The 25,896-nt window shown below is 44.3% G+C and overlaps 1 protein-coding gene across 1 annotated transcript; it reads left to right on the top strand.

Annotated features, from left to right (window-relative positions):
* Positions 1 to 11,646: 11,646 nt before the first annotated feature.
* On the top strand, positions 11,647 to 25,248 carry stk17al (serine/threonine kinase 17a like). The gene is made up of 7 exons (XM_010874829.4): positions 11,647 to 12,022; positions 15,974 to 16,186; positions 21,500 to 21,644; positions 22,279 to 22,405; positions 22,544 to 22,592; positions 22,728 to 22,907; positions 23,517 to 25,248. The coding sequence occupies exons 1-7, from the start codon at positions 11,913 to 11,915 to the stop codon at positions 23,800 to 23,802; spliced, it is 1,110 nt and encodes a 369-aa protein (XP_010873131.1). The 5' UTR covers positions 11,647 to 11,912; the 3' UTR covers positions 23,803 to 25,248.
* The last annotated feature ends 648 nt before the right edge of the window (positions 25,249 to 25,896 follow it).

The raw sequence follows: 25,896 nt of genomic DNA, 5'->3' as shown, positions 1-25,896 counted from the left end.
ACATTTGCAATCAGTGAAACTGTATGTACAGTAAATCTGTCTCATGTCTTTTTTAGGACTTGTGATGCCTTGTGTTGAATTAGGGAGACAATGTGCCAGCTGTGAGAGGGATACATTCTGGAGACACTAGGCTACCCACAGAACAGCTGAGAAAGCTCTGTCTGTCTGTCTGCCCTTCTGTCTGCCTGTTGTCGGGGCTTCCTTCCTGCCTGTCTGTCAGTTTTCTTGTCTGTCTGTTCCTTTTCCTGTTTTCTGTCTTTCAGTCTGTCTATCCGTCTGCATGTGTGTGAAGTCAAGGAGGCATCTGCTAGTGTTGAGCCCACCCCGAATATACTGGTGGTGAAATATCTGAATGTATTTGTGATAGTGTCAACTAGATCTACTATGTGACCATTGAAAGTGATCTGGGCAAGCTGTAACATGCTTTAGAAAGCCTCTGCTCTTAAGGCCATTTGTGGTGTTAGCCTGAAAGCTGTCTGGTTAGCCAGCAATGCTAACTTCACTGTGTATGGTTTTCACATGCTAATGGGGTTTGGCTTCTCAAACCAGTGTATTTCCCGTGGCATGGAATCAAGCTCCGTGTCCACCCTTATTTGTCTGTGACATGTTCACAGAATTTGGAGTATTAATATGCACTTTGTGGACGGCGTCTCGTTCCGCTTTCTGCCTCGATGGCATCCTGTTTAGCCCTGCGGGTAGAACAGGGCACCTGCTTCGATGAAGTGGTGGGGTTTGATTCCCACGGGGGACGAGTACAAAAATCATGAAAATGTATGAACTCACTACCGTAAGCTGCTCTGCTAAATGACTTGCATTCCAAAGCCAAACCTTTTATTACTTACATAATGTAACAGCAGTGCATCCGTAGGCAATAGACAAAGCTCAAGCCGAGACACGAATATGCGTGCAACGTGTGAGTGTGTATGCGGGTTTGTGTGGGTGTGTGTGTGATAAACATGTGTGCGGTAGAGTCACTGTTATGGCTTCATCTATTCAGAGGTCATACAGAGCGAGAGAACATAACAGGATGTGGTAAAACATCTCTCCTGTCTTTACCTGAGAAGTTTCTCATTCTCTCTTTTGCTCACTTCATCTGCCTAGTGTCTGCTTTGCATTAATCCAAGCAGCTTGAGATCAGAGAGTCAAACTTAAGTAAAAATTATTTTCTGAAGAAAAGTGTAGTGAAAAGTGTAGTTTACCACTGTGCATCGAATGAGCAACAGTATATAGCTGTGTGTTCACTGTGGCCCAATGACGCCATGTTTGTTTTGTCAATCAATAGGAACATGCTGCAGTTATAGTCATGCTGCTGGTATAACACTGTAATGACATTTTAATGAAGCGGGTGTCTGTGTTCACGTTTTACTGTATGAGGACAGAACGTTGGGTTTAATTTTAGACATTAAGGCTTAGGTTTAGTAGTTAAAGATTAGGTTAAGGTTAGACATAAAGGTTAGTTGACTGAGGTTGAGATTACGATTAGGTTTATAGGTAAGTTTAAAGTTAGGGTTAAGTTTAAGGAAAATTTAGATAATAGTTTTTTTTGTACTAAATTGCGGGACCTCACTTTGATAGTAAAACTAAGAAGGTATATGTGTGTTTGGTGGGGTGGGGGAGGGGGGGGGGGGTGAGTGTGTGTATGTATAAACATAGCTCAGTCTCAGGCTGCTTTCTGTGGTCTCACTACTGTTAATCCCATCATGCCCTCTTTGTGTTGAGGACAGAGGACTTGAAGTTGGACTAGCCATTCTAATTTGATTTATATTCCCGATCCATAGAGTCGGCCTGTCTCTCCTGTTGTTGTACCAGTGGAGGCGTGAAGAAATGACTACCATTACTCACGTTTATGGATGCAGCTCACAGGCTGGCAAACAAGGTCTTGTTAGCTTTGGCCAGGGTTCAACTCCAAGAGATGCTAACAATTAGGAGTGTATATATACGCCTGGGGTAGGCTTGACAAATGAGGGCCTATTAAGGTCTGCCGGAGGAAAATAAATATTTTCAACCATTTTAGAGGGGGAGTGTAGGGTTTGCACTAATTCAGCCCAAACAGTAGACTACCTTGATAGCAGAAGGAGTTTCCCCCCGTTTTGGTGGAAAGGTTAACTAGACTGGGGGAAAAAATGGAGTGCTTTTAGTGGTTAATGAAAAAAGTAATTAAAGAAACATTTTATCTAGAGAGCAAAACAGGGGAACTCCCAAGGGTTTGGGGTATGCCTGTCAGAAGCATGTTGGTGGGTGATGTCAGCTCAGTACACATAAAGTACTTGTGTGTAACCCTAAGGATGTGAGAGAGTCGCATAGTACTGACTTTCAGCAGACAACTAATGAATAGATATAACATGTTCATGTTTTCATTCACATAAAGTGACACCTTCATCAAAATGTATTGTATCATCTATAACTTCTTCTCGTAAACTGAATGACATTTTTCCCCACACTATTAAAAACGACATGTCTGATAACTATTTCAAAGCATGAGCTTTAGGTGACACCCCCCCCCCCCCACCTCTGATTATTAATCAGAGGTGGAGCGACTCTGATTAATAATGCTTCTTGAGTAATTCACTTTTACATTCTGGTCATCCAGTATCCAAGCAACATACAGTCAGTGTAATCAAGTAAGGCAGAGAAAAAACCAACCATCATACTTATCAACAGGCAACAAATGACTGAAACATGCAGCACATCACTTTGACTGTTATAAGTCAAAATAAGACGATATGGCATCAGAGCAGTTTTAGGATAACACCGATGTTTTAATATCAGTTGATCTTTATAGTTTGGGTATTTCTGGTATAATTTCTAGTTAGACAGTTGTAAAAGCTTTTTCCCCTGACAACTTCATTTAAATGTAGCCACTCTGTATCTCATTCATGGGTCCGTAAATATATATGTTTAAATCCACACCCTATAACCTTTGTCTGGACAGTTCTTTTCTCTTAGATTACCTCTGAGTGAATGAGATCACTTCACCATTCCCTCCTTTTCATTTTCTCTTCTCCTTTGTTGTTTTGAACTCTACCCTTTTGGTGGCCAAATGTGTTTTGCTGTCGGTCATCCTGAGCCTATCCCGCCACTTCTGTACGTCAGCTAGCAACGTGGAAGTCAGTGACGTCCGGGGTCCAGTGTGTGGCCAGGCCCGGGACCAGCAGAGGGGAATGGCCTGCCATCAGCCGGATGGAGCCCACATTTGTCCCTTTTGTTGGACATAACTGATGTGCAGCAAATATAAAGGAGGTCATGTGAGGCAAGACGTGGGTGGCGTGGCAAGCATCCAAATCAAGGAGAGCTGTGTTAGACAACCCTGTGTGATTGAACGTGATCTGAAACCTTTTGCTCTTTCAAGACTCTTTTACACTGACGTTAGAGCAAGTACAAAAGCAACAGTAGTAGTGTGTGATCTGAGGTGTGAAATGTTTTTGACATCCGGTGTGATACCAGGCTCTGTGTCCATCTGTGTCAGAACCTTCTCCAATTTCACACAAACCTATCAAAGCTATCAGCATTACAAGGCTGTCGACATGGAAAGGTGAAACCTTGGGTGTTTGTTTCAATCCTCCTCATCCATACGTTTCAAATGCCCTGTGGGCGTCAGGTAGCTTTAGTTTCCAAAATCCACATCACAGACCAGACGCACGTATGCGCGCACACAGTGTGACACAGTGAACAAACAACAACACATCTCACTCGTCCAAGACGGATTAAGGCAGAGATTAGCAGAAGTAACCTGTCAGAGCTTCACCCGTTCATTACTGAAGATCCCAGAGCACGTAAACAACAGTTTGTATCTGAGAACCATCAACACAGCAGGTAGAAAACCAGCAATCATCCTTCATGAGGACTGAACATGTTGCAAGTCTGCCTGAAATCTCTCACCCCTGGTTAACTTGGCAAATGTCCTCACGGGTGTAAATCAAGGACTGTCTCTGTGAACGCAACTTGTTTCCTCCCTTTTTTTTTTTTACTTTAACTAACAGTCAGCCTTGGATGTAGTCTGTTCACCCACTAAAAAATACTTTCACACTAAAGACACAGAACACAAATTGGTAACACTGTCCGATAATGGTACATGAACTACCATTAACGAATACAGTAGTTAACATGGACGAATGATGAACAAAGACATGAACAAACAGTTAATAATGATAATCCTTAAAATATGAATGATTTACAAATGCATTAACTAAAAGTGCCTAGTGCCATTTGTTCATGTTGACACAGGACATAAACTCATGTCGTTTGTTGCGGGAACACACAGTGTGTACTGTAATTGTTTAATGTTGATGCAGGACATGCATTCATGTAGCTAGTTGTTCGCATGAATAGTCTACGTACCAGAGCACATGAGCGGAGTGGAGCGGTGAGAATCTCAGCTCATCGCTCACGGAACTGCTCACCCCTCAGCTCCCCCGCTCAAAGCCACATCAGGCCACTCCGCTCATTATCGCTCAGCGCTCAACGCATTTACTTCGCGCACCACTCAAATCGCCCCCCACTCGCACCATAAAAGGAAAAAAATCTACATGTAAATTTCACTTTTAGCTCAGACCACAACCTTTTAAAAAAAAATGCTACATCCAGCTCTCTTTTTCTCTCCTTTGTTATTGTTGGGCCTTTGCGTACAGTGAAGAAACTTTTGAATTCCTCAACCATTTTATTTTGTTTCTGCTGCTCCTCCTCTCGCTCTATTAAATACAAATTCACCGACGACACAAATTAAATAAAACGAACCATTAGGCCTACTTGAATGAAAAAACTAATTTCAATCAATCAATCAATCAAATTTATTTATAAAGCCCTTTTTACAACAGCAGTTGTCACAAAGTGCTTTACAGAGACACCCGGCCTTAAACCCCAAGGAGCAAACAACAGTAGTGTTGAATTTCAGTGGCTAGGAAAAACTCCCTAAGAAGGTCGAATTTTAGGAAGAAACCTAGAGAGGACCCAGGCTCAGAGGGGTGACCAGTCCTCTTCTGGCTGTGCCGGGTGAGATATTAAGAGTCCAATTGAAATAGCCCAGAGAAATACATTTCTCTGGGCTAAATCCAGAGTCTATTTGATTTTAGACTAGGTCAGAAGTATGACCAGGTGGACAAGGACAGGGACAGCAACGGGCCCCCCAAACCAGGTAATCCGCAGGTGTGGACCAGGACCTCATCTCCTTCTAAAATTTAAAACTGGAGGAAACTGAGAAAAGTTAGTAGTACATCCCTCATATCCCCCAGCACAATAATATATCAGCGTAACACCTTGGAACTAAGACGGGGGGTCCGGTGACACTGTGGCCCTACCCGGGGGAGGCCCCGGACAGGGCCCAACAGGCAGGAAATCAATCCAACCACATTGCCAGGCATCAACCAAAGGGACACCCACCAACCGCAACCCCCCTGAATGAGGGCCGAGTATTGCTAGCGGCGTACAGCCCAATTGCACAAGTGCGCAACAGAGAGTCAACAACAAGCCAGTGACTCTTCCCCCGAAAGGCATTGGAGGGAGGGCATCCCAGTGGCGACGAGAGCCCACCTGGCAAGACAGCAAGGTTGGACAGTATCAAGCCTACTGGTCACCTTCATGCCCCTGGGCCAGGCTACACCTAATTATAAACCGTGCTGTAGAGATTAGTTTTTAGTAGACACTTAAAAGTTTGCACTGAGTTTGCATTTCTAACCTTAATTGGCAGATCATTCCACAGGAGTGGAGCTCTATGAGAAAAGGCCCTGCTGCCAACTGTTTATTTAGAAATTCTAGGTACAATTAAAAGGCCTGCATCTTGCGATCTAAGGTTATGTGTAGGTATGTATGGCTGGATCATTTCAGCAAGGTAAATTTGTTTGAATATTACACTATATTTAATTTAAACTTTCTTACAAGTTAAGTATTCAATTTGCTAACCTTTTGCTGTCTTCCCAGTAGCACACTTTCGTGTTTTCGAGAGATGTGTCTTTTCAGATTCCAAAATGAATCTTTACTTACAAAAAAACGATGTCTCCACATTCGTTTACTTGTACCACATTATCATTTTTAGTTCGTATTATTTTAATACTACACCTGTATGACTTGTCATTTTCTTTTTTAAAGTACTTTTTGAACTCCATTATGTCTACTGTCTGTTGTACTGTGTGTTGATGACTTTGAAAGACAGATGGATTCTGGGTCAGGCCCGACTGAGCATGCTTAGACTCCCGTTCAACTCCGCTCACATGCTCTGCTACATACTATACATTATTCATAAGATACTCCAGTTTGTGAATATGATTACGGTGCGGCAACCATTATTGCTAAGGTAGGCTGGCTACGCGTCTTCAAATAGGTGTGACGCGCACAAAATGTATTGTCGCATTTAGGGTTATGTATTTCTTAAAATGTGGATGCATTACATATATTAAAGGACACTTACTATGGTTGGCCAGTAGGGGGAAGAGACGTGGTCGCGTTTCGTTGGGACTGAATTCGATCCAAACAAACTCATGCGCGTTCTAGTAACTGTTCTTGTAACATGTTTTCTTTATAATAATTTATCTTGTTTTCCAGGTCGGTAATGTACAAAAGTACACTGGAGATTTCGATACTTGCCTGTTGAGGTGTATTAATGGAGAAAACTACATTCCTGACTATCCCTAGGATTAATATAATTGAATTTTGTAACAGTATCGTTTAGGAACTATGCAATTGTTGCACTGTAAGGGTTAGCGATTAGCTAGTTCCTGTTAGCTGGCTCCAGTTAGCTGTATGCTAGCTCCAGTCAAGTGATTGTTAGTTTCGTTTAGCACTTTGCTAGCTTGATCAGCCATGTTATATTCATGTAAACATTAAGGTAATTAGCATTTTTCTAATCCTTTTACCAGATTTTACTACACTAGCTGAACATGAATGTGTTTTACACATAAGTACAACATTACTGCTGTATAAGAACTTTGTGAAATGTCTGAATTAAAAAGAGCTAGACAAAATTACATTTGATTGACTGGTTAATGTGACTGTTTATTTTTGCATAATACTTGCCTGTTTACACATACACATTACTGAAAATACATTACTCATCGCTTCCTTCATGATGTCCATGTTTCCAGAGTGGTTGTTTTACAAATTGTCTTTATAGCCTACACTTAGTTAATCCTGTCATTCTTGAAGGGAGAGGTATGTGCTATCACTAGTATTCTTACACCAAACCATTAGTTCATACTCTTCTGGCCCACTGCGTAACCATTCAGCTGGAATAAAGCATTAATAAAGGATACCTCACCTTTAGTTAATTATTTTTTGTCCCCTTAAGGAAAGTGATGAATTATCCTACATTAACAATCACTAACTAATGACACATGGGTAGCTATAAACCTTAAATAACTGATACTTCACCATTAGTTCATTATTTTGTGGCACCTCAAGTATGTGATGAATGATGAATTATCATATATTAATAATCACTAACTAACGACATGAGTTTGTCCTGTTCAAAAATGAACAAATGACTCTACACTCTGTTAGTTAATGCATTTGTAAACCATTACTAAAGTAGGAGTTATCATTATTAACCGTGTGTTCATGTCATTGTTCATAATTCGTTCATATTAACTACTGTATTCGTTAATGGTAGTTCATGGACCCTTATCGGAAAGTGTCACCCACAAATTCATGACACGGATTTGTACTGTTAGTTCTCTAGAGACATGTGTCCAAAAATCCTTGTCCATGTCATGTCTCTCCTTGTTGATACCACACTCGGCGTACATTACGTAAACTGTACCCCAAAATGATGCCAGCCAGTCTGTCCGGTGATGTCCGTCCATAACATTACCTCAGTCGCAGTAATTCTTCCTCTGTAGAAAAACAGCCAGTACAGAGAAGACAAGTTGCAGTGTTTCTTCCTTTAGACAGAAAGGAAAGGTCTCAGTTGTTTATCAAGGGAAAATATCTGCACTTAACTACTCCATGAAGGCCTCTGAGGGGACTCATAAAGGAACAGCAGCAGATCCCTATCAACCAGCATGTCACAGGGTCTTTGCCTAGGGAGAAAAACACTTACATAACAAATATTTATTTTTAACGGACCCTAGAGCAACAAAAAATAGAGGGAAGGAGAAAGAACATTCTGATTGCTTGCTCAAAAGACTGTTTCACTAACTCATTGACTTGAGGGGAGTTTTAGCTAAGGGTGCTTGCTTGGCTGAGTACATCTCGTGCCTTCACGGTCGATGTGAATCTAGTTGGTCTTCTCGCTGACAGCGACGTGTCCATGCACAGGTTGAATAGTGGCCTGGTAAAAAAATAACTGGAACTTAACACAGACCATACGGAGCAGTCGTTGTTTGACCCCGATCCCTGTGGAGAGTAACGGTTTGTTGGGTTGAATCGTTGACCTGTCCAAGGGACCAATATCTCCCACAGTCTCAGACAGGAGCACAGTGTCACCTTGGTCACAAAGAAGACACACCAACATGTGTGAAATGAAACAACGTTCTTGTCACAACTGATCCGGCTGTACACCACATTCATCCTCGTCTCCGCCTCTGTCTGGTTTGGGTCTGTGTCGACACACTGCACCGTTGGACTGCAAAGCATTGTACGTTCACAGAAAGAGTTGTCGGCTGCCACCTGTCCTTCATGGAGATCCCATATAAGGGCTAGAAGGCATGCCGACAAGTTCCTCGCTGAAAAATATTCTCCAGCCGGCGAAGGGCGGGCCTGAATAGGTCAATCATGACCAACCCCCCCCCCCCCCCCCCCCCCCCCGTTATTTGAACAGTTCATTTGCGCGTTGGCCTTCTGTATCCCACAGAGACCAATCAGACTCACCACATCCTCCAAACTGTAAAGTAAATAGCTGCAACATTCTGTACTCAAAACTGCTCTGCGATGCTGGACCTGTAAATGACTAAGTTAACTGTAGATCCATGTACTCTCCACTCGCTTCCCGTTATATTCAACACAACCCACATGAAATGATCTGTCAATTCACATTTTGTGTATTCCGCCGCTATATGTCGTATAGTGCTAGCTTACGATCAACAGTTACTATGAATATGATTCTGATTCGATGTGGTCACGTGAGACTAGCCAATAATTGTAAGTTGACCTTTATTTTGCTAAGAGCAGTATAGCCTACGTACGAAGCTAAGAATTCTGATTTCCCCCTGATAAAGGTAGAAATGTCCTCTGAAGCACATTGGGAACATAAAATTTACACCTTATCTTTTGGAAAAAACTCAAAACTTACAAATTATTTTTGTTAAACAAAAGCAGTGTTTTTTTTATTTTACTGGCAATCAGCTTTGACTTTGTTCCAGTTCCATGGAAAAGTCCCTTGAATCCATATTTTTTTATGTCAGCTGAACTGCAGGCTGGCAGGCTAATTCACTGGTATGTGTTTTCATTAGGTCTCAACGGCAGATTGGAGCCCCGTTGCTAACGTGGCCTGTCTGAACTCTAACCCACGTTTTACACAGAAGGGATAGATACTGGGGTCAAGGCTTTGGGATATGACCAGCCCAGACTGAAGGTACCCATTTGAGGAGACAGGAAGCAGTATAAAAGGGTTACGTAACCCAGAGTTGTCGGTCAACAACGACTTCGCACACTGGCCCTCTGGAATGTCTACTTCTCAATAGGCCTCTCTTTTCACCACACTGTTTGTGGCATCACAAATTAGTTTGGCTATGGCAACCATCATACAGATCTGGAAAAAATTACGAGACCACTGCACCTTTTCCTTTCCTTTCCATAAAAAGGTTTTGAGTGAGGAACAGAAGGGTTAAAATTAAAAGACCCCTGCAAATTGAACGCTTCTGTTCCTCACTCAAAACTTTCCTTTTCAACTTTTTTTGGAAAGGAAAGAAAAAGGTGCAGTGGTCTCTAAATGTTTTCTGGAGCTCTGTCTGTGGTTGATAAAAGGTGTACATTGGAGGGATGCGCACCACACCAGTGGTGATAATACATCAGACATATTCAGCGGTCAAATGCTGACCACAAATTCCTGCCTGCATTTTATATTTGGTTTTCATATTTCCCACACATTTTTTTAAGTCATTTTGCGGATGTTTGTTTGTAGAGCAATTTACAGGCGCATTTTCAGTTAAAAGACTTGCAAGACAGATTTTTTAATTTATTTTTTGTCATTTTAAGGTTTGGGGGGATTCAAACCAGCTACCTTTCCATTAGCCCAACCATCCGAGCCTGTAGTTATGCCTTTGCATTCTATTGTTTTGTGCTTAACTGCTCACATGGTCCTCGCTTTCAGTATTAACAAAGGGCATATCTTGTGCAAAAACAAAGCTTTTCCAAGTTTCAAGACTATTATGATGTTATTGTCTTACCGTATTACACATCAACAGCAGCAGCAGTTCCTTACAGCAGATGCCTGCAGGCTGGAATAAGTGGCTCGATAAGGGTCAACATGGCACCTTGCCACATGTGGTCTCTGCACTCACCACTACACCATTTGTGAAGTGAGGTCATAACCCCAACCTTCAATTCCACACCCATGCTGGCTTTTCGTCTGGGATGTGCCTCAACTGTGAAGGAGAACTTTCCCCTGTACAAAATTAGCATCTCTGTCTGGAGAAATCCACCCCAATGCAGGGGCCTCTGGCCTTATTTCGGCCTCCGGCAGACCAGGCGAGTCATGACTTCAGCAAGCCTCTGGTGACTAAGTGAAACATTTCTCAAGGGAGGAAGCTCAGTCCAGCCCTAGTGTTGCTGCATCATAGGCCAACTCACCCTGCTCTGCTCTACTGCCCGTCGTAAACATCAATTACCTAATGAGGATATCTGAATTCCTGCCATGCCTGCTGCCCAATTTACTGTCTTCATTTGGGTCTCCACTGTGGCTACCCTGGGATAGGTGTTAAGTGGCTGTTTTTTTTCTTATTCCCAGTTCTTGTAAAATTGTGTCAGTGTAAAGTAAAGGGGAAACTGATCTTTTATGTCTTCCCCAGTTTTTAAGTTATTTTTGATATTATCATTATTTCTGGGTAAAGTACATTTTCTGGATGTGGCAGTTTCAGATTCTACTCTGAATGTTCTTTGTTTTGATCTTTCTTTCGTGTAGTCTTTCAACAGATGGATGTGTTGTGCATTCCTGCCCAATGACTGTTAGCCAGACAGTATTGCCATGAAGTGTGCCACTCCCAGAGGTTTATAGATGGTGTTCATTGCCCAGGTTACCAATGGGCAAAACTCAAAACACAACCCACAGAAAATACCTGCAAATGCATCCGAGCTTGTAGTTACAAGCTTGATGTTGTCATCACATGCAAAGAATATGGGACCAAATTCTAAACGTTTGAGCAACTGAATACATTTTCTGCTGCTGTTTAATCTATAGTTGTCCATTATTCTTGCAACAAATACATTGAATGTTGCATTTAATTTGCTTTGGTTATTTATTTTCAGGTTAAATGTATTTATAAATAGGACTGAAACTAAATCGAACACCTTGTAAGTAAAATGTATGTAGACATATGTTGTATGCGTATACATTTTGCTTACCTGTTGCATACCATCCAGATTGTCAGCAGCCAGTCTAGTAGGCTAGTGGACGCTCAGACTTTAGACCTCCCCCTTAAACAAAGCAATTGGCTTTCATGGAGCAGCGTCACTAAAATAGGCTGGCTCTGCGACAGCTCGTTGTTGGGACTGTTTAATCTACAAGCAAACCATCATTCAGTGCATGATTACAGCAGTGTACGAAGCAGTTTCTTCTATTTCTTCTCAGTTATTTCAGAGGTCACCGAATTCAACTGGGATTTTTTTTAAAGCTGAGAAATTGGCTTTTCTGCGTTTCTATTACAACGTATTTCGCTTTATTTTCCGTATTTTGTCATGAAATTCATTTAAAATTAGGCTATAGTGCAGCAAATATATCACTTCTGTTAAGGAAATCAGTTGTATCCTCTCCTTGCCACCGGACTGCAATGCCAGACCCAATGATGAACAAAAACGGAATGGTGTCAAACATTCACACGAGAATTAGGACCGATCCATTCACTAGCAATTATGAGTTGCTTGGCAGAGAACTGGGCAGGTAAGTCAGATCAAATATGTTATAGGCTATTACGTTCCGATTATGAAGTATGCATACATCAGTTCGAAACAAACAGGTTTAGTCAGTTAATGGTTGATTCCTTGTTATCAATTACAGCAATTAATTACAAATAGGAAATTGATGTATTTTTCCTCTTGCACGTGTGAACGGGAATAAGGAAACTCTATCGGTTCGTTCCAATCCGGACAAGCAGTGCTGCTACTACCTCTTAGACAGAAGCGCGGTCGGTCCTGGGCTCGAGCAGCGTTTCTGAAATTGTTTTGGTGTTGCCGATTTTTTTTTGTACGCGTAGGAAAGCTGATGAAAATACATGACTGAGATGTATGGAATTTGAAAGAGTTCTATTGAATTTGGACAAACGCTGCGCAATAGCCTATCATTGTTATATAGATACATTTGAAAGGTTGTTCATAACTTCTTTACGTGGTCATGCAGGCGCATACCATTGTACGCAGTTATTCAATTTTAAATGTTCTTTCATTGCTGATTTCAAATCATTAATGACCTGCTTTGATCAAGGGCATACTAAAACAACCTTTAACTTTAATTGTAGACTCTGAACGTCACTTAAGCAAAAATTAAAAAAGAGATCATACACATCAACACTAGCACAAACACTATATCTTAGCCTTAAGTGGTGGAGTTTAAGTCTTGTCTGTTCCATTTTCATTTGCAGTGCATTATGTCTCTTTCATAATTCATTGACATTGGAGGCGAATGTAAACCTAAATCCCGATTTCTCCCCTCAATTTGGTCACTGCTGTGGTAGGCCCTCATTGGCACTTTGCACTGGTTAATATGAAAAGCATTTTACCAAGCCCGGTACTGTTAGCCTAGCTAAGCCCAGTATTGTTAGCCTAACAGACACTCTCACCTACCATATCTGAATTGGACTGGACATGGTATCTATCTCTCACTGCTCTGCTGTCTCTCTCTATCTCGACCATCCAAGGAATACCTGGCACACATAAAGTTATTAAGACAGGAAGAGATGTTTGTTATTCCTCTCCGGGGTTTTTAAGCAGTGAGGCCATGGCTACAGCTTCCATGGATTGTTACAGTGGGCCATTTTCCAATCAGCCCGTTTTTCCCTGGGGGTCAGAGTCGGTGGGGTGACATGCCAATTAACATCCGTCCCTCCCCTGCTCCCAGCCCCCTGTTGTTCTCCACAGACCAAGTGTGACCTACCATGCAGTTGAACCCAGACATGCATTCCAAAGGGGCGGCTCAGAGCTGTTAAAGTGTCATTGAAGAGCCAGTAACCAGGCTGCTTCTTACCTATGCATAATAGATAGACATGGAAAGTGATAAACCGTCAGTAATCATCTGAACTTGGGTAATTGTATGGATCCTTATGAGATCCAAAATTCACCATGAACCTGTCCTTAGAAACCTAGTGGGTAATGGGACAGCGGTGGGCATTTGTGTTTGCTCTGTTTCTGAGATGGGATGCATCCAGGTGGGTTAAACAGCCATTAACTGTGAGATTTTCCTGTTAGATGTGCTGGGCCAGCAGCCATGACTGGGGAGGGGGGGGGGGGGGTCTGTTGGAGTTAGTGAATAACCCCCCTCAGCACCCCTTCTGTATTCATCCTCTCTCTTCGGCATCCTTCTTCCATTACACCCTCGTCCCCACAACATCCTGTGATCTGGCCTCATAAATCCCAGGAATGGGGAGCTGTTGGATGCCAGGGATACAGCTTGTCAGTATTAGATGGCCAGCCTTTGAGTTCAACCTCCGGCTCTCTGTCGCTCTCTCTCCTAAGGCCTTGGTAAACCTACTAGAGCTGATTGCCCTTGTAACACCTTTGATGACTTATGAAGTCAAACAATTCATCCCTAAATTGCTGCCATAAATTGCTGCCAATGATTTGGAAAAGTGTGTGTGCGTGCGTGCGTGTGGGCATGTGCGCGTGTGTCCTGGGTGGACTTGATGAACAGGAAGAGGAATCCAGCGTCTACTGTCTGAGGGGCAGCTGAAGTCTGGCAGCTGTCTGTGCTCTTCAGACCTGTCCTCTGAGAAACACAGGGGAAACGGGTTGCTCAGATCAAATCCAGCACTGCCTAGCCTCTGCGAATCCTCCTGATCTTGCAAGCTTGCTTCGCTGCACACACGGCGGTAATCAGTCGGATCATTTCAAGACTGTCAAATCCGCCACAATTAGTCACTGTCTCTGTGAATCTGGGTGGGTGAGTGTACACAACTGACTGAATGCTTCCTTCTATGGTTCTCTAGAAGATGATGATGCCATCACACATGCAGACGTGACGACACAAGGCTCTGTCTGCAAAATGACGTGCTGACGTGTTCTCGTAATTAGTCTGTGATTGGGATTAACCCAGGGCCTCTACATCCCCCTTACATCCCTGTGCTGCGGTCACTTACACGCTACTACTTTGACAAGACGAAGTGTGAAAACCGCAGGGTAATGATGGTCATGTGTGGCAACCTTTGACCTGTTGTCACCAACTTGAAACGCTTCCTGTTGCTCCTCAGCAGAGCACAAGGCTGTCTATCTGCAGTTCCCGGTGCCGAACTAGCTGCTCTGAACTTGGAGAACTGGCTAATTTAAAGAAGAAAGGCTTAGAGTTTGTTTTTTGTCTTTTCATTTGGGACAGTCTTCAGTGGGACTGGGAACCAGTGAGAGTGAATGGGGATGGGAGAACTGCCCATAGGGAATGGGCTGGTGGCAGCTAACTGATACCAGAGAACCTGCAGGCCTTCCTTCATAACACAGACAGCCTGGCAGAAACCTATGTGTGGAAAATAAGCAACATCAGGCTGACTGGAGCCCTTCATTCACACTCCTTTTAAGAGCAGAACTGTAGGGACTCCATGATGTCTGGCAGAATCCTGTGACTCCAAAGCCGTATCAGTGTCTGATGACAACGTGGCAGAAACGGTCATCTGCAGTTAGTGAAGGACAAAAAAAAAATTCACCAACAACTCTGGTGGCAGCAAAAAATGGATCTGTGAGGTTGCAGCTTGCAGTTTCTTTCAGGGGTTGTGAGGGCTCCAGCGTGGCTGTAGCTGCTGGGACCCCCTGCCCTGCTCCTCTAGTCCAGCCACAGTGTGGTGGGTGGTCCTAGTGCCCGGGGGTGCTCTGTTTGCTGGTCAGTCTGTAGAGGCCTTTGTGAGGAGATGCAGAATCTGGCCAAAGGTCTGGCTGGAGGCGTTTGGGAATTCCATTTGTCCCCCGGTGCTGTCAGCTGTAAGAATGGGAAGTGGACAGGGCTCCCGTTCAGGGACAGAATGGTGTTTGTAGAAGGCTGGACACAGTGGGGCATTTCTACGCATGGGATTTCCCGGCCACATCCGTAGCCTGACCCAAAACACCTCTGCTGAGTGCATCAATGCAGAATGGTTGCATGGTATTCTAGAACTGAGGTTGTTTCTTCCTCTTTTCTCTGTGTTTGTGGGTGGAGCTTTTGGACAGACAAGAAGCCCAGCTGTTGGACTCTGCTCTGATGTGTTGACTTTTAAAGAGGTCTTATCAGCCATCTGCCCATACAGCCGCTTGGGCCCAACTGTCCGTCTTATCTCTTGCTTGTCAGGCCCTCCACACTGGGGGATGTGTGGTGAAATGTATCATTTTAGAAGAGGAAGCAATTCAGTCATGTTTTACATGAGTTCTATAACATAACACTGGTAGATAACTCAATGTGTGGCTGTTTTACTATGCAACCTCCTTTGTTCTCCGGTTGACACTTTCGAATAGTGCCTTTTTTGGTCTTCCAGTAACCCACGCAGCCCACCTGTTGCACTTGATGTTTCACGGTTCTGTACATTAAGTAGCGTCATAATTGTTTGGAGTGATGTAGTTGGTGTTTATCCCATCTCTAGTTGGAGACAACCAACTCATAGGTGTAAATCTTTTGCGGACACCTATTCTGTTTGGTCAACAGATCTCACTGTGTTTCTGTTCCCAGGGGGAAGTTTGCTGTGGTGAAAAAGTGCGTTGAGAAGGCTACCGGGAAAGAGCACGCCGCCAAGTTCTTGAGAAAGCGCCGGAAGGGCGAAGACTGTCGCCTGGACATCCTCAACGAGATTGCTGTCCTGGAATCCGCCAAGGTTAACCCGTACGTGGTGGCGCTGCACGAGGTCTACGAGACCAACTCTGACATCATTCTTGTCCTGGAGTGGTGAGTGAACATGAAAAGTTTTCTTATTGGGTCTTTGCATTCACCCACCCTTTGCCAAGGTTCACATAGATGGTGGAATGGCTAGATGGCATCGTTGTTCAAACTTCATGGGTGACATGAAAATGGTACCCATTAGTGACTCTGACTCTGAAGTGGATAAAGGTCCTCATTTCCAAAAATCACAAACTGTCCCTTTAAACTGTTTGCATGTTGATGCTGAACCACAACTCGGTACTGCCAGGAAAAACGGGAGAACATGATAAGGTTTCTAATGAGGGGGGAAACAAGAAACCATTAGGCGCCGTTTATCCAAAAAACATTCCTTTGCTTCATTTTTTTTTGTCTGCATAGTTTTGAGGGGTTTTGATTGACACGGTCGCCTCAAGCAGTCTTTTATTTTTTGATTTTTCTAAATGAATGCGTACAAAACCGCAACAGTTGTTCTTGCGCAGACAGGATGTTCAGTGACAGGAATGTCGATATTTGGGTTTTCTTTAGAAACGGTAATCATATCCGGTGTGACACGCATCAACTTCCCCTGCTGCATGCGTTCTGCTGAGGTTGCAGCTGCATGTCACTCCAGCGTTTCTCACCTTAGAAAACAGCTGCACGCACACTGACGCCACACGCACTTGCCTGCCAGAACCTTGTGACCTTATAAGGAAATTAGAACACCACTGTGCTGTGGTGCTAATCCCCGGGGCCACAACACCTCCAAGTTCTGGTAAGCCTGCTGTTTGTGTCAGCGTGCACGGAGGATGTACGTGGATCAAAGCACTCTAGAAGTCTGTTCAAAATGAGAATTGTATTTCACGTCAAACGTTTCAAAAGGTGCTTGTTCCGCAAGTCTCTCAAGCACCCATTTCATCCAAACACAGGCGCACCAGTCAGTGGGCCCTGCATGACTCCGCCCCCCCCCCCTCACCGGGATGCGCACATTGAAGAATAGATGATTAATTATTTTACCTCGTTCTCACCAGGTGTATACAGCTGCTGTCCGGCAGGGCCACAACTCATCTGGTGTTTATCCTCCCTTTCTAATCTGAGACTTATTGACACCCGGGCCGCCCTCAGTGAGGGCTATCTAGTAGTGGTCCGGGTTGTGAAGCTCCCACCTAACGTGGTCATCCACATCCATGGAGCACTGCTGACTTTGGCCTGTGTTTGGTGCTCGTCAGCCTTTTGGCTGTTAAAGGGCTCTCTGACCTCAGCGTGGGCTGGATTCACTGCAAACCAGAGAGAGAGAGAATCATTTTCCATTTCCTGTGGGTTTACGCAAAAGTAGCACACGTAAACGTGCACGCGCGCACATATACAAACACACGCTCGCAGCACAAACGCACACATTGGCACATTTGTCTGCGCATAACCACAACCACATCCCTTCGCAGTTGCAGTGTATGAGAAATAGAATCGAGGAACCGAATTGTCATCATCTCTGTAAGTTTAAACACAGACTGTGTGACCACCACAAACCTCACAGTAATGACTAGTCTGAACGAAAACACCAATGAGAAATGAACCTGCATCATCTCAGCGCAGAATGCATTCTGGTGGTGGAATCATGAACAGTTTCCCACCCTTGGGTCACAGTCCATTGCCTGAGTGTTATGCCGGTGAAAAATGAGAAGAAATCAATTTCTGAAATGGTTCTTCTGTATCTCCTGCTTATGTTCTTCCTATCTTTGTTAACAACCGTTCTCGTATTGTCAAAGCAAGCCATGGAGTTACCAGAAATCCAAACAAGCCTTTAGGATAAGATTAAGCATTTTTGGTTTTGGTCATATTGGAAAATATTATGCAGGTGCATTTCTACAGGTCTCCTTTGTTTCTTTCTGATCATACATCCGGGGGAAGAGCTGTGAATGACTCACCTAATGGTAAGGTCTTTCAAGGTCACAATGTACGCTGTGGTGACAGAGACGTGTTGATAATCATCATCAGCTTATAAGCTTTCTGAAGGGATGTTAATGCTGAATGAGCCGGATATAGGGAAAAAAGCTGACTAGAGCCGAGCGCGGGGGGACTAGAGCCGAGCGCGGGGGGACTAGAGCCGAGCGCGGGGGGACTAGAGCCGTAAACTCTGAGGTCACTTTAGATAAGAAACACTCAATCCTAACCAATCACATGCAATCAGATCACCTTGGGAATGGGAGTGAGACCCACAGATTGTTCGGCCAATCATAACTCTAGAGTGGCTTTAAGGCTTTACAGTATGTTTATAAAAATATCACTTTGACTTTCTCAAGATGGATCTTTCTGTGCTGAGAGAGTCATTAATAGGGTCATTTTTTATAAACTGCCCTGATCTGTTTTTCAGCCGTTTTTAATAGGAAAGAGGGAGATTTGTTTTCTCATTCCACTCTCTCATCTTAAGTCTGCTTTCATATCCACATCAAAAGAGCCCAACTTTCATAGTGTCTTTACTCTCATCTGACATCTAAACTCTCACCTCTAATGCATGTCAGCTATTAATCTTCTACATTATCCTTCAAATTATAAACCAATTCATTTGATACATCTCCACTGTCTAACAGACATGGGCTGGCTTGCACAAGTGCTTGTTGGTCTTCTCGTCCTCATTTGGTCTTGAACCAACCCCCCTCCATCTGAATGCTGCCAACATAAAGGCCTTGTGAGAAGAGATTGGTAGGAGGCTTTAGATTGCGTCAGTGTGTCCTTCGTTTTCTAGCTGGCCAGCTGCAGCGTAATGCCAGTACCTGGAGATATCCAGTACCTGGAGACCAGGTTGGGTGGTGAGCCTGCAGCCCAGATCGTTAAGAACACACACACACCCTCTGTTCTACGTGTTCTCATTGAGAGGTCGTGGCTCGTCCGTCTTCAGCTTATCCTCAAGTCACTCTTTGCCTGCCCCTAACCCTAGTGGTCTGTAGGCGACGGCTGATTGGAATTTCTTGGATGAGACGCTGCCCAGTTCTTTCTCTAGCGTTTTAAATGGATGGAAATGTGTTCAATGACTCATGCCTGCCGCTGTCTGACAAGGGGGAAGATGGATCCACTGCGACAGAGCATTGGGCTGTACGGACATGGCCTCCAGAAACAATATACGTGCTCTGAAAGTATCTTACTTTGGTATTTTACATTGTTATACTGGATGGTTCTTGTTATAAGTACAGAAACCCTTCTTGCCTCCTTCTGGATGGGTTTGACAGTGTAATCGAGATGGCATCTTTGTTTCCACTTACTGGTAATTAGTTGGAAAAGAAAAGTAAGGGGTTGGATAATTAGACTTATTTGACTAATTTGAAGAATGAGGTCCAATTGAGACCTAACACGTGGAACTGTGTACAGTGCAATAATGACAGGCTCAATGTGTTTGCTTATTGTAATCATGCAGTTGTCAACAATCATAAATCCAAGTTGTGCTTCCAACCACATAGTCATGTCTCCGGTTTCCTTTGAATGGAGGCCTGCTGGGATCATTTTGCCTGTGTTCCCTGCTGTGACTTCTCTGCCTTTGTCTTCAGTCTGGCCCTTTTTTTTTTCTTCCAGCAGTCTTCCACAAGTTCACTTTTTGGATGTTCTGAATGGCTTTGGGGTGTTTTCAGCAGGTGGGGTGAGGGATAGGTCAAAAGAGAACTGGCTGACATAAAATGTTCAGAACCCCAAGCAGAGGGGATTATGTAGGCTGTGAGGGATATCCAGAAAGAAATCCAGAAAAACAGAATCTTCTATTTTCACAGCTGACAAGGGTGAAGAGCTGAGGGTTATGTAACAGTCCTAGCCGAGGCACTGGTTGCAGATGCCTTTCTCTCAAGATAAAAGGCATGTGTGCAGACTAAATCCCCCCCCACAACTGGCTCTGCTTTTCGGGCAACCGTCCCCGTCCAGGCTTTTGATCTGCTTTGGAGAAGCATCGTGGCCTGTGTGGTGACGCTTACCACTATAAAAGCATGAGAAGGATTGACGAGCCAGGAATTTGCCTGTTTTCCCTACAAAACGAGAAGTAATTAGCCAGCCTATTTTCAAAGTGGATCCACAAAATAGGATAATCTCCAATAATCCTCAGGCAGTTAGGAGTGGCTGCCCAGGTCAGATGGACTCCCAGCTCATGGGGAGCAACACAGCCGTGCGTGGGTATTATCCCCACAATTTAATGTACTACACTCGAATGTGAAACTCTGGGATCATTTCAGTGGGATGACACTGTCTCAAATCTTTCTCTGACTCTTCATTACGCTACCAGGATCTTAGTTCTGTGTGTGTGTGTGTGTGTGTGTGTGTGTGTGTGTGTGTGTGTGTGTGTGTGTGTGTGTGTGTGTGTGTGTGTGTGTGTGTGTGTGTGTGTGTGTGTGTGTGTGTGTGTGTGTGTGTGTGTGTGTGTGTGTGTGTGTGTGTGTGTGTGTGTGTGTGTGTGTGTGTGTGTGTGAACGCTGGGTTATTTAGTTGTCTAAATTTGCAGATATCAATAGCTTGAGAAACCACCTTTCGAGGCAGCCTGCACTGCATTTTTGATCAAGACCCCTAGAAGGTTTGTTATATTTGAAGTTATTAAGGTCACAGGGGCACAGTGGGGGACCTTCTCACCCAATATTTATTTTTTAAATATAAATATTTATCTTTTTTTTGTTACCAAGATGAGTCCCACAGTCTAGATTCAAGCGTTCACTTTGTTGCCTACTGATGATTGGCTGAGAACTCCCATGGGCAACGCAGATTGGTCCGCTTTATCTGGGGGGGGAGAAGGCATTGTTCTTCGATCTGATCTCTGATCAGCGACGCTCTCAGGTAGCTCAGGCTGTGCAAAGCTAACTGGGGTTGTATTGACCTATGTGACATCCTGAAAGAGTGGTGTTAAAAAAAGCCTATGAGGAAAGCTCGTGATCTTCAACTCTCCCGTATACCCATTGGTACTTGTTGCGGTGAGACTGGTTCTTCGATTTACAATTGGATATGATTGAGGAAAGAGAGGAGGGATCAGATATCGATTGGTTTATCTTTTATGAGTGGAATTAGTTGCAGGCTCGCAGGCGGGAGTCACATGCTATGTGTGGATGAGGACCACAGACCCTGTTCCCTGGTCACAGTACAACAACCATAACACACATCTAAACTCAGTGTTTACTGTCAACAAGATTATAGGATAGCGGTGGGACTGTGCCAGTGTGACTGTGTGACTGTGTTTGCTTTTGAGAAGGCAGTGTTAGAAATGCTGTGTGACTGTGTTAGTTTTTGAGACCACTCACAACTAACCCCGGTCAGAAGCTGGACACACGGCGAACGCGGTTCCTGTGCCGTGCTTCAACTTTATGACGGTGCACGCTTTGATCCCGCGTGGCCTCTGTTTTCCAGCGCTGCTGGTGGCGAGATCTTCAACCAGTGTGTGGCGGACAACGACGAGGCCTTCACGGAGAAGGACGTGATCAGGCTCACCCGACAGATCCTCACCGGAGTAGCCTGCCTGCACCGGAACAATGTGGTCCATTTGGACCTGAAGGTCAGTAGAAATGAACCCAAGTCAGCCCTGCATCTCTCCCCTGTACGTAGTCTTGGTACTGCATTAGCCAAAATGTTTCTTTATGTCATGAAGATTGCATGCTTTTCTGCCTGGAGCCTGTTAGGACTTTGTGTGAGGGTTTCGGCACAGGTTGTAGTAACCCAGACGGTGAGGATATTTTGGATAAGTGGGACCGAACCAACTTGGTCCCCGGTTAAGCATTTATTCCTTCGTTCGGCCACCAAAAATGGGAGTAATACATCTATTTCTGGTGTAGTGTCTGTCTCAGGGCCTGGTCTCCCTCCTCAAAGCCCCAGGCATCTGGACAGTTTGACCAATAGGGTTTTGCCCTATATTAGAAGGGTCCTTACAGATTAGGACCCTTCTAATCTGTAAGGATCGACAAACATCGTCCAATAGGGTGAGAGGATGGAAGTTACCATGTCAGATCCTTCGGGGTCTAGTGTCCTGAGGTGGACATTCTGATTCAAACTGGTTACATTTTCGATTAAAATAATTCAGGAGGATTTCCGACGGCGTGTGGCCCTTGAAACTCCATGACTGATTGGTGTTTAAAAAAAAGCTTTGAGTTGCTATGCGCTCTCCTGAAGATGTCTCATCCTTGTCTCCGTAGCCCCAGAACATCCTGCTGACGAGTGCCACGCCGCTCGGGGACATCCGCATTGTGGACTTCGGCTTGTCCAGGCGTATGGACAGTGTGACCGAGGTCAGAGAGATCCTGGGCACGCCGGAATATGTGGGTGAGTTTGGCCTCTTGGCTTCTGCAGTCTGTTTTCGTCAGGCAACAAGGAATTATAGATCAGCCGTTCTCCTCCACTTCTGTACTTTGTAACTCTGAAATGTTTATCAGGTCTAATTGATTTCTCTTGCTGTTCCAGCTCCAGAGATCCTGAACTATGAACCCATCAGCACAGCAACAGACATGTGGTGAGTAATATGAGCTAATAGGACGATGTCTACAAACGTGTAAACTGCCGAGCAGAATCGACTAGTTTCCTCAATACTCAATAATCTTGTTCCCCAAGAAGCTGTAAAACACTGACGCGACTTTCTCCCCCTCAGGTCGATTGGAGTGCTGACCTATGTCATGCTGACGGGTGAGTCTCCGTTCCTGGGGGACAGCAAACAGGAGACATTCCTCAACATCTCCCAGGTTAATGTGGACTACTCGCAGGATGCCTTTGAGGGCGTCTCCTCCCTGGCTGTTGATTTCATCAAGACCCTGCTGCTGAAAAACCCAAGGTGAGGAACGAGTTACCGGTGAACTAGCTCAGACCGATGTCATAGAGGTCAAGGCTCATGTACACTGACGGGATCAAGGCTCACTGTGACGCCTCGATTGAGGTTCCCCAATGTGTGGTACGATGAAATAGAAATGACACGTATTATTCAAAACATGTCTGCGTTTGTATTATTCATATGAAGTTCCTCTGGAGTTGACTCAGTTTAATGTTCTCAGTCAGGGGGATTCTGTGTCACCATGTTACTATCTGGTCAAGTGCTAGATATGTTAATATGTCTCAAAAGATAACCGGGCGTACAACTGTCACTCAGTATGCTTTAATTGCTGCAGATTGTCGATGGGGGAAAAAGTTGGAAAATTCCTGTGTGTCTGTGTAATCCCAAACGGAGGGGGGGAATGCTGGCACACAAAAGGGGGCTTTAGTGGTTTTTCAATCCGACAGTTGGAAAAAGTGTGTTTGTTGGGTGGAAAGGGGGAGGTGGGACACCCCAGTTTTGTATTGCTTTTTACCATCAGTTTCGCATGCGTTATCGTAAGCTCTTTACAGCATTCCCACTTGCGAGCGTTATTACAACGACGAGTGATTCGATATGTGTCCATGTCCCCAGGAAACGTGCCACTGCTGAGGAGTGCCTTAACCACCCATGGCTGAACGGACCGACGGACCCCTACCCCCACCTCCTCGCCAGTTCTCTGCCGTCATTGGACGAGCCCGAGACCAGCCTATCAGAGTCTGAGCCCGAGAGCCCGGCGCCCTCCCCCGAGCTGGAGATCATGGGCTCCTATATAACCTGCCCCGTCCAGGGGGACCTGAAGACGGGCCGCAACGCCTTCTCCTTCCCCTCCGAGCCCTTCCCCACGCGGCCGGAGATCCAACAGGAGCTCATCTGCTGAGGGACGTCTCCCCAGGACACTGTCTACTGACGGAATGGGCCGCCGTCACGGAACGGACGCTGTTTGTGCTGCTACTGCTGTAATGGATGTGGGATGTGGGTGAGGTCAGCTGACGGCGTGTACAGTCAATCCATGGGTGTAACCCTGGCCCCCCTGCTGCCAGCGTGTCGATGTGTGTCTCCTGGTCTTAGGGTGTACGCCGCACTTCAACCCATGGGTGGGGAGGGGGCCGTGACTGTTGGAGGCCTGTGAATAGAGGAGCTGGTTTCATCCTTTTTGGGTCCACCAGCTGGCCTTTACCTTGGCCCCACTTCCTCATTCCACTCCTAAACCAACCTTTGAACTGTGACTTTTCTCCTTTGTGAGGACATGAATGTTCACCGGGAGAAAAAGGCCATCTGCCAAGATGTCATTTTGGAGGAAGTTGGAACCACTTTGCTCTTGTTGAGGTCTGAGCCTTGATTAAACTCCTTTTGGACGTCGCTAGTTGAGATGCTCCACACAGCAAAGAAAAGTGCCTGTCTGTGTTAGAGGATTGTGTTCACAGAGATCAGTCATGATTGGTAAATAGCCTCCTCTGTTTTTATTTATCCATGTGTGGCCACCTCAGTGGCCAGCTTTTATTTAGTAATTGTCCTTTGTTGTTGTTGTTTTTGTTTAAGGACAATCCTGACATTTATTTAAAGCACTTTTTTACTGGTAAGAGAGTCCCAACAGTACTGATAAAATTGCTCAAAGGCACATTTTAGGTAAGTAATTCAGAGTAATGTATGTAGCCACTCCCCACTATATTTTGGTAATATTCTTTCACCTGTTTCCGCCAAATCACACAGTTCCGGTTTTTGCTTTTGTTGTTTTTACTTTTGAAGAATTGTTTTGCTATTGTTGCACACATTTTAATGTTTGAAATATCATCAGTTTGCAATGTTGGAAATGTCACAATTATGTAATTGTTCCTCAGTCTCTGTAAACATGGATTTTGAGGAGGTTGTGCCTAGAATCAAATGACATCACATTAATTCCAAATTGTAGTGTTTATAACGGGTCAATGATTGTCGCGCCAATGGAAAACGCTTTGTAGAAAAGCTCCCTGAGATCTGAGTGAAAATACTTTTGAGGATTTCTCAAACATAACTGACATGTATGTTGTTTGAGTGTAATAATGATGATGATGATGATGATGATGATGATGATGATAATAATAATCAGTAAATAATATTTTTCTATTGTCACAATGCAGTGTCCATAACATATGTGTATTGTATGCCTCTTTATTTTTTTATTTTTCTCTTGTACTTTCATTACTGGTTTCTGCTCATGAATATCAGGCAGGTTTGCACTTGTGTCCCGGCGGACGTTACTTGGAAATAAATGTTGATGGCATGCCTTGCGAAAATGTATCGAGGAACAATAAATGTACATTTTGTATTAAACTACTCATCTTGAGCCATCTATTTTCTTTCATAAGACATGAAACATCCGAGTGTAATTCTTTCCACCTACATGATAAACTGCCAGTCTTGCTGTGCACCTCGTCCCGTAGCTGAAGTCTGCTCAGAATGTTGTTCCTTGTACAAAGGGCCACTGTGAGCCCCTATTACATTCTCCTCTGTGCTGAACTTTAGGGTCTTTTTGCTGTTAAAAACATTCCTCAGACTATTGGTATCTTTACACATATGACCATTTCCAAGTTTCCATCTTTCCTGTTTTGGTCATTTTTGGGGAAAGACGCAGTAAGTGAAATGTAGCAAGAAAACTGATGGGTGTCCAGAAATATCCAGACACTCTTCACCAGAAATGCCAGTGGCCCTTAAAAGGACACACTGTGATGCTTTATTGGTACACACACTTTCTCTCTCTCTCTCTCTCTCTCACGCACACACCACCACCCACAACTCCCTTACACACACATACGTTTCACTTGCGGTAGATTGAACAATGGCCCTACCTGCCAGTGTTCTGGATTCTTGCTTTAATGTGCTCTTCCTCTGAGGGTCGGCACGAGGCCCAGTCCAGCTAGCTCCTCAAGCCAGTTGGGGGGATGGGGGGTCTGACTGACTATTGTAGCACACATTTAAATAGTCTGACTGACTA

This window comes from Esox lucius, chromosome 11 (assembly GCF_011004845.1).
Source record: "Esox lucius isolate fEsoLuc1 chromosome 11, fEsoLuc1.pri, whole genome shotgun sequence".
Classification (NCBI taxonomy): domain Eukaryota; kingdom Metazoa; phylum Chordata; class Actinopteri; order Esociformes; family Esocidae; genus Esox; species Esox lucius.
Note: the sequence above shows the minus strand (reverse complement) of the source record. Positions and strands in the feature narration are given on the sequence as shown.

Bases quoted from the DNA above. Each gene is read 5' to 3' on its own strand.
- stk17al (XM_010874829.4), top strand. From the start codon at position 11,913: ATGCCAGACCCAATGATGAACAAAAACGGAATGGTGTCAAACATTCAC. The intron at 21,645-22,278 runs GTCAGTAGAAAT...TTGTCTCCGTAG, and splicing joins TGGTCCATTTGGACCTGAAG to CCCCAGAACATCCTGCTGAC. The intron at 22,593-22,727 runs GTGAGTAATATG...TCTCCCCCTCAG, and splicing joins AGCACAGCAACAGACATGTG to GTCGATTGGAGTGCTGACCT.